Source organism: Kogia breviceps, chromosome 6, assembly GCF_026419965.1.
Source record: "Kogia breviceps isolate mKogBre1 chromosome 6, mKogBre1 haplotype 1, whole genome shotgun sequence".
In the NCBI taxonomy this organism is placed as follows: Eukaryota; Metazoa; Chordata; class Mammalia; order Artiodactyla; family Physeteridae; genus Kogia; species Kogia breviceps.
Genome location: NC_081315.1, coordinates 117,032,559 through 117,046,935, shown reverse-complemented (window position 1 = coordinate 117,046,935; position 14,377 = coordinate 117,032,559). Strand labels below are relative to the sequence as shown.

At 36.4% G+C, this 14,377-nt stretch overlaps 1 protein-coding gene across 1 annotated transcript in view; it reads left to right on the top strand.

Annotated features, from left to right (window-relative positions):
• COL25A1 (collagen type XXV alpha 1 chain) overlaps positions 1-14,377 on the top strand; it is a 463,430-nt gene that overhangs the window by 400,747 nt on the left and 48,306 nt on the right. The window contains exons 19-20 of the mRNA XM_067036470.1: positions 9,997-10,059; positions 14,072-14,140. Coding sequence (XP_066892571.1) covers positions 9,997-10,059; positions 14,072-14,140 — 132 coding nt within the window. The remainder of the gene's footprint in view (positions 1-9,996; positions 10,060-14,071; positions 14,141-14,377) is intronic.

Sequence of the window (14,377 nt, the reverse complement as noted above, 5' to 3'; positions counted from 1 at the left end):
TGCTGGGTTTCCTTATAAAATGGGAATTATTATTATGTATAACTCAGAGGGTTGTTGTGAGGATTAAATGAATTAATATACATGCAGCTCCTAAAATATTGCCAAACATACAGTACATGCTATATAAATTTTAGCTATTGTTATTTCTTTCTCTTGGAGCAGCTCAGAATATTGGAAACATTGTTTATGCACCTGTTCTATAGAGTCTTTACTCCTGTGAGTCATTTCAACCTAGAGATCATAAAGCCATTTACACCCTGCAGGTTCATAGATCTAAATTCTGAAAACTCCTTTGCAGTGATGGTTGAATGTTACCTTTAAGAGCAGTAAGATAACATATTTTCTCTTGAAACATGACATCACACTATTCCCCTTTTCCTATAACCCAATGTATTCCAAGGATAAAGGATGAGGAAACACAGCGTTCTGCGCGTAAGACATGATAATACTGTCTTAGTTCTCCTTCCCGACAACTCTTCACGGGAAAAGCAAAAGGAAGGCTTGACATGTAATAATGGAAATCTCTAGGCCCCATTCATAGTGTTGCCCAGCCCAAGACATTTTTTACAAATATGAATTTTCAATGCTTGTTTTTCTCCTTTCAGCGTTGACTACCAGTGTAGCTCATCATATTTAGAAAGTAAATTGGGAAAAATGTACCTGATACATTAAAACAAATACAACAGGGAGACATAATACAGTACAAATTACATCACATCAGAAAAACAAATCATTTAGGTGGCAAAGAAATTTTTATGGTATTTTCCCTCAAAGCTTGATATTTTTGTTCTGGCTTCCACATTAGTGAAAATTTGACATTCAGATCAAGAACTTGAGGATCAGGAGACAGTAACTAACTCTTTACACTTCGTTATATAAAATCATCCCTGACACTAGATCATATGAGCACTAACTTTTACAGGTGGCAGAAACATTATTTTGTCATTCTTAGGATTAAGTATAGTGCTCAGTAATCTATAGAAACTTATCTTCTAAATACACTGGAGATGAGGTTCCTTCCTTAGAAACATCAAATCACATTTTTAAAATAACAGAAGAAAGTTTTTGGAAGTAACATAGGATGTGAAATGAATTTGTAAAAGAAAAAAGAAAAAGAATACTGGTTAAAAGGATAGCATTGTGTTATTTTTACTTATAATTATTTCCTGCTTTCACAAAGTACGTCTGAGCAGTTGAATAGTTTAAGAGTCCAATTAGGAAACTCATACAACCAGAAATCGGAGATTTTTTAGCAGCCATAACGAAACCTTGACTAAATACACCAATTGTGCTTTTGTGATGTAATCCTGTTAAAAAAAAAAAAATCAGAAACTTAGGTTTTCTGGATTTTAAATAAACTTGCTGTTGTAGTTCATTTTCATCACAGCCACCAAGATGTTTTAATTTATGCTCAAATGCGATCCTTCAGGGAAATAAGTGTTTGGGGGACAGACTCTACTTTTTCATTCTCTTTTTCCCCCTCAATAATTTTACAAATCAATCATTACCAAAACTGGCTGCCTGAAGGTTCTTATTACAACAAATGTTCTTGCTGTAATCCTCAAAAGTAGGTATCATGCTGACTTGAATTCTAATTAGCCCTTAAGCAAGAAGAATATTGTATGGTTAATGCATTCAGTGTCAAGACACATTAATCAAAATTATTGGTGATGCTTTTAGCACCCAGGCAAGTCAGCACATATTTTTCAAGCCCCGTTGTACTATTTTTTGGGCAATGAAAATTGGATCTGCTCAGGGTAATAAATATCACGGAAAGCATGACTTGATTTAAATTGGTATATTAGAGGTTTTTTAGACAGGTTAAAAAAATAATATCTTTTACTCCTTTAATTGATAATGACTTATAAAAATAAAACAAATGGTGTTAAATGAAAAACCAGAGATTTTTCTGTGGACAAGAGATAATCAGTTAGGACTTTCTGTTCACTATTCCATTTAACAGATGGTAGGTTCTGGAAGTTTATAGGGAAACACCTGGTGAGCCATTTCTGTATGAATGAAGCTGCCTCTTCATTCTTACCTTGACTAGTAACTCCATCTACATATTTAATGACTCTTTTCACCAATATGAAAGACATCCTTTATGTAGGTTTGACAACAGAGTATTAAGTGAACTGTCCCAATAGCCATTTAAAAGATAAAGTAAGATCATCTAAAATACTTTCTTGCCATGTATTAAATGTGAGTTTGAAGAAAAATCAGTCCAGATTTTATTATGGAATTCCAAGACTTAATGACTTAATGGTCATTGTTAGATTTCAGAAAGATCATGTTTTTAACGAACTTCCTAGTTTTTCCTTGTGTTTTTATAATATAGAAGGCCAGGTTTTGTTGCCTTCTTGGTTGGTGAAGATGGTAATTGTTTGAGTTATTTGGAGGGTTTTTGTTTTGTTTTTCGGGGTTTGGGGCCAGAATACACAGAATTTAAACTATCTCAATAGGCTGTTTAAATTTTTTTTTTTAAGTAATAGCAAATGAGTTGAGCAAAAGTGGCTTCAGTCAAAAATCTTACCTTTGTAGCATCTTCCTTTTCTCCTTCAGAGTGAATAGATCCCACCTTCCCATAGCTAAACCTTCTTGTAGTTTACTTCATTTCTCTGTGTACATATTGCCAATTTATGAAAGAAAACAGAGAAAGAGAGAGAGGGATAAACTCTAATACTGAAACTAATCAACAAGGGAACTTTTTGTTTGGTGCAAAAAACAGGATAATTTTTCAAATATAGCCCATATTAGTTACTATGACTTATTTCCACTGAGCTTTATACTACAAGATCAAAGTTGTGGCTGCTGCAAGCTTTAACTATAGTTGGAAAGATCAGTGTGAGACCATTAGGCCTTCCTAAATTGGTCATGTATAAGTACACGTTTGATTTCATCTATAGCTATTCTTTGTAGATTTATTTCTGCATCTTTATGTGCCCTGGCTGTTTAAAGCTTTCATTCAGATTAGCAAAACCTGTGTCAGATTTTCAGATAGGTCTGTTTGCTGCTGCTCCCAGCAGTTTATTACTAGACCTACCTAATTGTGCTTTATCCTGAATTAATAGCATTTTTTTTTTTTTTTTTTTTTTTTTTTTTTTTGCGGTATGTGGGCCTCTCACTGTCGTGGCCTCTCCCGTTGCGGAGCACAGGCTCCGGACGCATAGGCTCAGCGGCCATGGCTCACGGGCCCAGCGGCTCCGCGGCATGTGGGATCTTCCCGGACCGGGGCACGAACCCGCGTCCCCTGCATCGGCAGGCGGACTCTCAACCACTGCGCCACCAGGGAAGCCCCTATCCTGAATTAATAGCATTTATTCTTCCCAACGTGAATCCCAGTTTAGCTGCCAGAACCACAAACACTTCATTATTCATCTTTTCTACCAGCTCAACACAGGAAGATATGTTACTTCTTGGTACTGAGACCTAGTTTTTTAACTCATTGGTGGTGAGCTAATTAATTAATGTTGAGAAGAAACGAAGGGCAAAACTCACGAAACAAAGGACAAAACTCACGAAACAACTCAGGAAGAAATCAGATGTAATATTTAAGATAAGACCAGAAGTTAAACCTAATTTTTATTTTCGTTTTGAAATTTGAAGCTGCATCAATGCCATATTGCAGTAGCATGAACAGAGCTGAGATTTCTGTTTCTCTGACAACTGTCTGATCACTGGTAGGCATGTGGTTTGGGTAGCAGAATTTGGTGCCAGCCATTACTTGTGTTTTAGTGATTAAAACGTTGGATTGTTTTAAGGGTTCTGATAAAGTGTTGTGTATTTTTTTATTTCCAGGCTTTGGTTAAATCACAGCTCTGTATTTATTTTAAGAGATATTTCATTGTTTATATTTTTCCATTTGTCATAAGGGTAGATCTAGTTGGACATTGCCAGGACCAGTGAAGACAAAACAACAACAGAAATAGCAGGTTATCCTGGGTTTAATTGTTCTGCTCATGGTAGAGCAACAGGACATTTTAAGATGCTTGCCCCTCTCCATTCTTCCTCTCCTCTTGTCTTGTCTTCCTGCTAGTTGGTTGCTTTCACTCTTTTGCTTTCCTTCCACACAGGATCAACACCTCCAGTATGAATGGAATCCCAATTAACTTTGTAATCTTGTTCTCAATGATAAGAAAAGTAAAAACCTAAAATACAATCTCACTCGAGATAGTGAGTGAATAGGTAGAGAGGTGACAGAAAATTTAGAATACATATATATATGAAATGAGATATATATATATAAGAAAAACAGATTAAAGTGGCTGTGAAGTAATTAGTGTTCTTAACTTATTCTTATGCTATTGATTGGTGCCTTGGTATTCATGACAAACCAATGTTTAATGCCTCTGCCTTTCCTTCATTTTTCTTAGCCATTTTTTGGCTGTCATTTTTTTAAAAAGCACTAACACATCATACTGAAAAGGTAAATATTGTTTCAGAAAAGGTCATATTTTAGTGTTTTCACTTTAATGGTAGAGCTATTTTACTTGCTGTTTACCTGTATAAATGCACATTTCCCTAACTATGACAGCCAGCATCTGCCCTTTTCAAAGGATCCCTGCCTTATGTTCCCATGTTATTCCAACAATGGCTCACTCAAATTATAACTGGGTTTTCTAATTTGGGTAATTGCCTTGTAAATAAGAAAAAGAAAAAAACTCTACCTCTAATTGTTCCTTAATTAAAAGTATTATAAGAGCTTAGTTCCATTATTGTTCCAATTTCCTCTATTGCATCTCTCCCCCACCTTGTCTATTCAGAAAATATGTGTGAATAACTTCCAATTTAGCAATTTCCTATTTCCCATTGATTATATGAGACTGGATATGTAAAAACGGCTCTGAGAAGCATCATACAGTCCAATAAAAATAGTTACTTTTCCTGTGTATTGTCCTGAAAAATTAGGTAACCTCATTTTTGTGTGGTTTGATTTACTTCAAAAAAAGATTTTGCAGAAGTATTTTGTGTTTGAATCACATTTCAGCTGCTTTCCCCTACCTTCCTTTGACTCAGTCTCTTTCCTCTATCCTGGTTAACTAGAACTGTGACTAAAGAACTGTGACTAAACCACTTGCTTATTCTTTTAATCACATTAAAGTATTAAAGTATTTGTAGAACCATAGGTTGTCATAGCCTTTCTCCTAGACATTTTAGGAAATTCTAGGACCTTTAAACGCTACATCAGTCCTTGCCAAAGAGGCAAGATTTTTTTTAGGGATTACATTTATTTAGGGAAATTTAATAGGTATGACCATTTTCTCCTTTCCCTTTCTTACAGGAAGAAACTCATTCTTAGTAAACCTGTCATTTCTCTACCTTACACACTTTTCGTTTTGCAATCCTAAATGCTCTGGCAGATGGATATTGTCTCATAAAATGATGATATAGTCACATGAGAAAATTTAGGGTTACTTCTTGAAAGGAGTTGAAGAGGTATGGAGTATAACCCCATACAGGTTGAAAAGAATCAAGAAGTCACCATGTATATCACTAATTAGCTGCAGAGGTGTTATAATACTACTACCACTAATAATAATAATGATAGCTAGCATTTTTGAGCCTATAAGATAAGAACAACAGTAACATTTATTGTTTACTTACTTTGTTCTAGAGGTGGTGCTAAGCACTTTGCTTGAATTATCCAATAAGTCTTGACTAAGTCACCCCTTAATGACACCAGAATCTTTCATTATTTGACACCTCAGGATCACAGCCTGCAAAGCCAGGCTTTAACTCCAATCTGTACCTTTGTACCAACAGTTCTCAAAGATTTAACCTCAAAACCCTTTTACACACTTAAAAACTAGGATTGAAGGAGTTTTTATTTATGTAGGTTATACCTATTGGTATGTCTGTATTAGATATTAAAACAGAAATTTAAACAACCCATTATATGTTAATTAAATAACATTTTTATGAAACACAACTGAATTTTACAAAACAAAAAAAAAATTAGCAGGAAGAATGACATTGTTGTCTTTTTTTTTTTTTTCCCCAAATATCTTCGATGTCTGGCTTAATAGACGGCAGCTGGATTCTCATATCTGCTTCTGCATTCAATCTGTTGCAATTTGTTGTCTTGGTTAAAGCATATGAAGAAAAACCAGCCTCATACAGATATGTAATTGGACAAGGGAAGATTATTTTAATAGCCTTTCCATGAAATTGTGTTATTCTTTTTTTTGGTACTATCCCAAATTCTACAAGTAGTATTTTCAACTTAAAGGTTAGGTGCAATGTGAAATCTGAAACCATATCAATGAATCAATCTTTCCTACTCTGTACACTAATAAGGGTAAGTGAAAAGGCACTCTGAGAATCTCTGGTATAAGTCTAGGAAGGTAAGAAACAGTCCAATCAGCTCAAGACCATGAGTAGACATATTTATGCCTTATTTCAATAATTGTCTTTCAAGCCTGAGACAGAAAAGAGACCAATGATTATTTCCTCCCAATCCTGCCAAGATATAGACAGGATGGAGACAATGTCTCTAAAGTAATTGAGAGCTCTGGCATTAAATAAACATAAAGCTGTGATCCTAAAGTTAAGTATGCTGTTGTTCCTTGAATAAATTGAAATAAGAAATGAATGTATCGAGATGGTAGATGCTTTCTTAGAGTGGCATGATAAAGTACCACTAATCACACTCAAAGCCTTTAAAATAAGCCAGTATTAATAATGCTAAAATCGTTGAGTGTCCAATGCATTGCTAATTTTCTATCTTGAAATAAAAATTTTCACCCTGAACATTCTGTGTAAAGGAAATTGCTATCCATTTAACTCAGGAGAACTTAAATATATTAATGTTTTTAAAAAGGAAGAAAAAACACTTTGGTCACTGAGATCACAAAGCCTTATTTATTTATGTGTGACTTATGAAACTGCATGCTTCAACTTTTTATAAACTAAACACTAACCTAAATAAGAAATACATTTTTGCAACATTTACTCTTTTTTCTTCTCTTTTACTAGTATGCTTTAACGGTGCTTCTATTTGCTTTGCTAACAGTGAAATCATTTTGTTTCTACTTGAAGATTTGCAAGAGTCTTGTCTACATTTAAACTTTCCACCTATTAACTTGCATTATATTTTCATGACAGTAAGTTGTTACTAATGATACACATGAACTTTAATACAGCTTTTTTCTTGAGGGTGGAGAGGGAATATTTATATATTTGTATAAATCATTTTATTGGGAGAAATGTCTTACTTGTAAGTAAGTATATTTCTTATGTTTTTTTCTTTAAAATAACAAGTTAAATTTTTTACAAGAAATAGAATGGTCATCATTGATTTTTCTGAATATAGTTGATTTTCATTTTAGACGATTAAGAGATTGATCCGAAATTATTTGTTCAGATTTTCCTCTCCGTTATATGTAAAGGTATGGAGACAGGTAGAACAGAGTTATAGAAATTTCACAAACAATAAACCTAAAGCATCCATTCCCCTACACTTTTTATTTTCTTAAAGCAGTACCATGAGCATAAGAGCTAGAGATAATCCATTTCAGTTATTTATCACTGTTCAGCACATTTTTCAGTGCTGATATCCTTTTGTTCCTTGCCCAACACCAAGGTTTTATACAGCATATTTTAAAAAATCACTATTGCAGAAATATTTCATGACACTCTAACACTTCTTATCAAACATCCTCTTTGTATCTTCCTGCTCAGCTCCGAAAAACAAATGTTGAAATATAGCTACCTTAGAAAAAAATCAAATATACCAAACAACATTAGCTACTGCTCCAGAAATAATCCAATGGGGGGAAACAAATAAACAAACAAATCCCAGAAAACACGGGAACAGAGGCATTATGTTTTTGTTTTGTTTTTGTTTGCTTTAAAACTTCGTTATAGATTTCAGGAAGTTCGACTTTTACATTTGAGCTCACGTTGTTAAGAAGAAAATAAAACTTTATAGTTTATATGTGAACACTGGTGTCAGGTGTTTTCTGATGCCAAACACCTGGTGTCTTTTCCAACACCAGTTCTCCACCTCTGATTCTCTGACACCAACTGCGTGTCCTATAATTCAATCCTATTGTGTGTGGGTTTATCTCTGGGCTTTCTATCCTGTTCCATTGATCTATATTTCTGTTTTTGTGCCAGTACCATACTGTCTTGATTACCATAGCTTTGTAGTATAGTCTGAAGTCAGGGAGCCCGATTCCTCCAGCTCCATTTTTCATTCTCAAGATTGCTTTGGCTATTCGGGGTCTTTTGTGTTTCCATACAAATTGTGAAATTTTTTGTTCTAGTTCTGTAAAAAATGCCAGTGGTAGTTTGATAGGGATTGCATTGAATCTGTAGATTGCTTTGGGTAGGGTTAGCATCAGAGTCCATAGGTTTAAGGGTTCAGTCCCACAAGACTGCCCTCACTTCAGACCCCAATTACAAGTACCACCCACCTCCCCACCTCCCCCTTACCTGGACTTATGTCTGACTTGGCTACAGATTCCAGGGTCCTCACAGCCACCCTCTGCCACCCCCACTCAAGTTTGATAATTTGCTACAGTGACTCACAGAACTCAGGAAAATACCATACTTACCATTACAGTTTGTTATAAAAGATTAAAATGAGCAGCCAAATGGAGAGGAACAAAGGGTGAAGTCAAAAGTGTCCTGAGGGCAGGAGCCTCTGTCCCTGTGGAGTTGGGGGCCACCACCCTGCCAGCACATGGATGTGTTCATCAGCTCAGAAGCTCTCTAGTCCCCACTGCTTTGGAAGTTTTATGAAAGTTCCATTATGTAGGCATGATTGATTAAAGCATTGGTCATTGGTGATTAAACTCAATCTCCATCTCCCTCTCTGGAGATGGTGAGAGGAGGGGAAAGGTTGAAAGTTCCAACCTTCTTATCACAGCCCCAACCCTGAAGCTATCTAGGGGCCCACCATAGTCACCCCATTAGCATAAACTCAGATATGTTTGAAAGGGGCTCCTTAAGAGTAACAAAACATGCTCCTGTTACTCTTATTACTCAGGAAATTCCAAAGGTTTTAGGAACCAGGAACAAGACCAAATATATATTTTTTATTATACCACAACTGGGTTTCCTCCAGGTGGTAGAGAAGAGATTTTGAGTCTGGGCAAGAAGAGATTTTTTGCTTTCCATCTGAACATTACTGAATCTCTTCCCTAGCCACACCCACTGTACCAGTTATCAATTGCTGCCTACCATACAAGCCCCCCAAATGGGAGTGGCTTAAAACAACAATCCTCTCACACTTCTGGAGGAACAACAATTTGAGCATGGCTCAGCTGGGTACCTCTGTCTCAATGTCTCCCATGAGAATGCAGTCAAGCTGTCAGCCAGGGCTGTGATCTCATCTGAAGACTCTACTGGGGTGGAGCATCTGCTCCCAAGTTCACACATGTGGCTGTTGGCAGACCTTGGTCCTCACCATGGGGATCTCTCCATAGGGCTGCTCATGGCAGCTTGTTTTCCAGAAAGCAAGTTGATTCAAGTGAGAGAGAACAAGCAAGAGTCCCCAGGATGGAAGCCACCATCTTTTTATAACTTAGTCTCAGAAGTGATATCCCATTACTTCTGCCATATTCTGTTCATTAGATATGAGTCAGTAAATCCAGTGCACACTCAAGCAGAGGGGTTACACAAAGGCATTGAATACCAGGAGGTGGGATCACTGAGGCCCATCTTAGAGGCTACCTACCACATCCACCCTAACATAATGGATCTTGATTTGGTAAATTATAAGAAGCACTGGACAACAGATGAGAAAGGAAATTGTAAAGACATTTGTCTGGTTCTTTGTCACTTTTACTTTCTCAAGCTCCTCCAAACCTTTGCTCAAAGTACTGTCGCTGATCAAAACCAGTTCTGATTAATTTTATAGTTAGTAGCTGGATCTCAGCAAGAAAGCTATATACAATCAAAGGAGTAAAATCCCAGTAGAAGGAAATCAGTTTAACTTTACATATTTACTGTCAAATATGTAATAATCTCATATGCCCATTTTTTTTAAAGGGAGAACCAGGTTTCATTGGTCCTCAAGGAGAACCAGGCTTACCAGGGTTACCAGGAACAAAGGTAAACGTAGTGTTTTTCCCTTCCTTCCTTTCTGAAATTTTTTGTCATATATTTTTAGTCCATTATATTACTTAGGTGACCAGATATTTTTGCCTAATGGAGAACTAAAGCAGCTTAGCACCTATTCCTAATACTTCTAATGGGAATACCATGTTAAATAGAATAATAGGAAGTTAATTCCAGAAAGCCTTAGGCAAAACAACAGGATGGTGGAATACATTCATTGTTCCAGTTGTCCCCCAAATTGTACCTAAATTGATACGATGCTATCAGTCTCCAGGCCATATGGAAAAGTGAGGGAATTCTGAAGAGGAGAGGTAGAACTCATTAACTCCTGCTCCTCGTTACCCATTTTAAGACATACGCATAAATCAAACATTATTACTATTCCCCCATCACTCCCAAGATTTCAAAGGCAAGTACTGATGTCATATAGATTCCTAAGTGTCTCATCCCAAAAGGATCCATCCTGAATAACGTCTGCCGAAAGATTCTGTAATGAAAACCATCTCGTGATATTCCACTTGGCAACCTGAGAGAGGGCCCTAAAAGCAAAATCTATATATGCTGCCATATAAAAAACTATGTTGCTGTGGATACAGTCAGAGCCATAGTTCCCTTTTTATCTACCCAGTAAGACATAAAAAGGCACAGCTCTGAGGATGGAACTTTATTCATGACAAACTCATGAATCAAAGAAGGATCAAAATTAGATCAAACTACTTTCTTTTATTTTTAAACCATAGCAGTTTTGCCTCAATGTGTATTGCATTCACCAGAAATAAGCCAGGATGATTTCCAAGAGCTGGAGAAATATGTTCATGGTTTGTTCTGACAGAGGAGTCCTCATTTCCGCTGGTCAAGAGAAAATAACTCTAATCCTAGTAAATGGAAACTATGTGTGGCCTAAAGGGAGATTAAAACTCCTTCGAATTTTTTTAAAATTGCTGTTTTCTCAGCAATTTCTTTTTCACATAATGAGCTGTCAAGCTTATTAACAAAATATGAGGAAAGCCTGTTTTAGCCTGAACAGATTTACACAAGAAATGCACTTTCTGGAATAAAAAGAGCTAGGACAAAAGAATAATGAGCATTCTGTGTTCATGTCAGAACTCTTGTATTTATTCAGGCTTGCAGCCTCAGAACCAGGTAGAGAAAGAGGATTGCTTTGTGGATAAGCACAAAGAAACAGGAAACCTGGTCAGTGCTGGAGAGGACCAGGCATGAACATGATCTCCAAATGTTTGTGGCATTTTGTTTGCTAAACAAAGGAAAATAGGAGAAACACAGACTGTGGAGTGTAGAATTCATCCCTAAATATATTATCTTTTGTTCACTTATTTTAAACTATTCCACAGTCAAAAAAATCCAGATGTAGAGCCATAAAATCAACATTAATTACTGTTCATGAAGAACCCAGCCTGATTTTGCAGAACAGATACTTTTATAACAGATACTACTCTGAACTCCCAATAACTGTAACTGTTTTTTATTTCCACAAGAAGGGATGTGAATAAGAAATTCATTTAACAATATTCTGAAGTTAGTTTTCAGCTGAATTACCTATCTAACATGAAATTGGTATCATAATGGAAAAGTCATGATTATTAAAAATCTCTTTCAGCCGAACACTAGTCTTTTACCAGTTGTGTAGGCAGTCTGGATTTGTACCAGGAAATTCAGATTTTAAAAATAAACTAAGTCCTCATATTTTATCCCCAACACAGTGAAGAGAGATCATAATGAAGAAAGATGTATAATTGCATCTAAAAATCTGTTTTATGTACTGCTGTATTCTCAGCATCTGTATAGCGCCTGAGAGAAACCTGCATCAGTCTAAAGAAATAGAACTTTATTTTGAATAATTTAGAATACTTTGTATAATATTGTTTATTCATTAATTCAACACATTTTTTGCCAGACATTTTTCTAGTATTTGAGAATGGGGAATAAATGCAACAAAAACAGTCTCTACTGAAGCCTACACTGTAATATGTGTAAGAAAGGGGTGGAAGAAAAGAAAAAAGTAAACAAATATATAATGTAATTCCAGAGGGAGTAATAAGCAACTGATTAGGGGCATAATGATAATAAGTGATTCTAAGTAAACATATATAGACTCCACTACTCTGGTAAATACTACAGAGAAATGATTTTCTAAAATTTTTGTTTTTCTCTAAAATAAGATTATAGTTACCATTTTAGAATTCTTCTGTAAAATATTAAGAGCACCACCAAACATGGTATATACATATTTAAATAAAAATTCCATATACCAGCAAAAGTGCTTCAGTCTCTCATCCGTGGAAAATCCCTTCTGGAGCACCGTTTCCATCTCCTGCATCCAATCAAGTCCCTTGTCTTTCTCCCAACCTCTCCATTGTCCCACTCCCTTTTGGTTCATGCTGAGAAACCTACTGAGTCTTCTTTATCCTGACCCCAATCTATCCCACCTCCCCTGCAAAACCACAAAGGCTTCCCACAGTGGGCATGATACAGACAAAGATCTTGTGGAATTTAAAGCCCTACATCACCCATAACAGATCCAAATCCTATTTTCTTTTCCTTTCCAAGATGACTCAGTCCTTCAGTGAGAAGGGTGCCTCCCTCATCCATAAACATACCGTCACCAGAAATCAAAACTTGTTTGATTATTGAAATTCTACCCATCGTGCAGGAAGTTGAACACTCTCAAGTCTGTGTTCAGGGAGTGTAAAACAACACCGTCTTCCTGAAGGGCAATTAGCTAGCTTTTAAAATGTTTCTACTTTTTGACACAGCCATTTGCCTAGTAGGAATTTATCCTAAGAATATGACCAGAGATGTGCAAAAGATTTACATACAAAAACATTTATGCAAAAATTGAAGATTAACTACAGTCAGTTCTAAATTACAGCTCTCCCACGTTAAAGGCTTTGGGCAAGTTATTTAACCTCTCTGAGCTTCAGTTTCCTCATCTGTAGACTATGGATACTAACACCTTTCTCATTTGTCCTGAGGATTAGATAGGATAATGCATGTAAAGTGTCGTGTGCAGTTCCTGCACTCATCAATAGCAGAGTTATAAACAGAGATAATTATAATATACACCCTACCCCATCCTTCAGGGCATGACCCAAGTCTCACCAAAAGGAAGTAAATCTGGACCATTGAAAATGCTGTGGAGTCTCTTCTTCTCTCACATATGGCTTTACATTACTCCTTAACTCTTAACTATTTTGTTCATGTGGATCTTATCTAACTAGAGCACTAGCTCCCTGTGGGCAGTGACCGTGCTCATCCTTCCCAGAGCTATAAATATAGTAAAAGCTGTAACACCTATGGATCTTGTACCATGCCAAGCACTTTCCATTTCTAGGTTATGAAACCAGTGCTCTAATTTTCTCCATTTTACAGAGGAAACTGAGGCTTTCAGAACTTAACTAACTTTCCCCTAAACACAGAACTGGTAAGTATTCCAGAGCCAGGAGTAAAGCCCAGAATATCAAATTACAAAACTTGGCACTTAGCCATTTTGCCATGCTTCGGAAGATCTTTAAAAGTTGCTGCAGACTGAAAACTATGTCCGTGCCTGTTGTGAGGTATTAATGATGGCCCTTATCAATTCCCTTTAAAGGTCTTTCTGGGACTTCCCTAGCAGTCCAGTGGTTAAGACTCCGAGCTTCCAATGCAGGGAGCACGGGTTCGATCCCTGGTCGGGGAAATTGATCCCACATAGGGAGCGCCCCCCCCCCAAAAAAAAGAGTCTTTCCATTTACCAGCATAGGTATCTGACAGGCATTTACCAAACCATTTCCTTGTCTATAAAACGGGAATGAAAATGCAAACGTTGAATAATTATTTTGATTATTAAACGAAATAATCCATGTTGAGGTTAATACAATGCCGAGTATATGGTAAATAAATAGTAACTTTCTGCTTTCTTTGATTTTAGTCAACTCACTCATTAACCTACAGGGACTAGCTGGGGGTAATAGGGGGCACCATTTACCTATTTTGTGATTTGTGACAGGGCGACCGTGGAGACACAGGGCATCCTGGAAGAGGGGATCGCGGGGAGCCTGGAGCCCCTGGACCAAAGGTCAGTTATTCTCACACTGGAAAACAACATTCTCTGGTTTGGAAATGTGTGCCACTTACTTTAGAACATGCAACTAAAATAAAATTATTCAAGGGGTATTAAAACAGCCAAAATCACAAATAATTCTTTGAAATTCACACCAATTCGTTATTTTCTAAAAAGGGTTTTACAATTCAACTTTTCCAGCTGACTCTGTTCTGTGCAGTCAACAAATTAATAACACATCCAAATATAAAT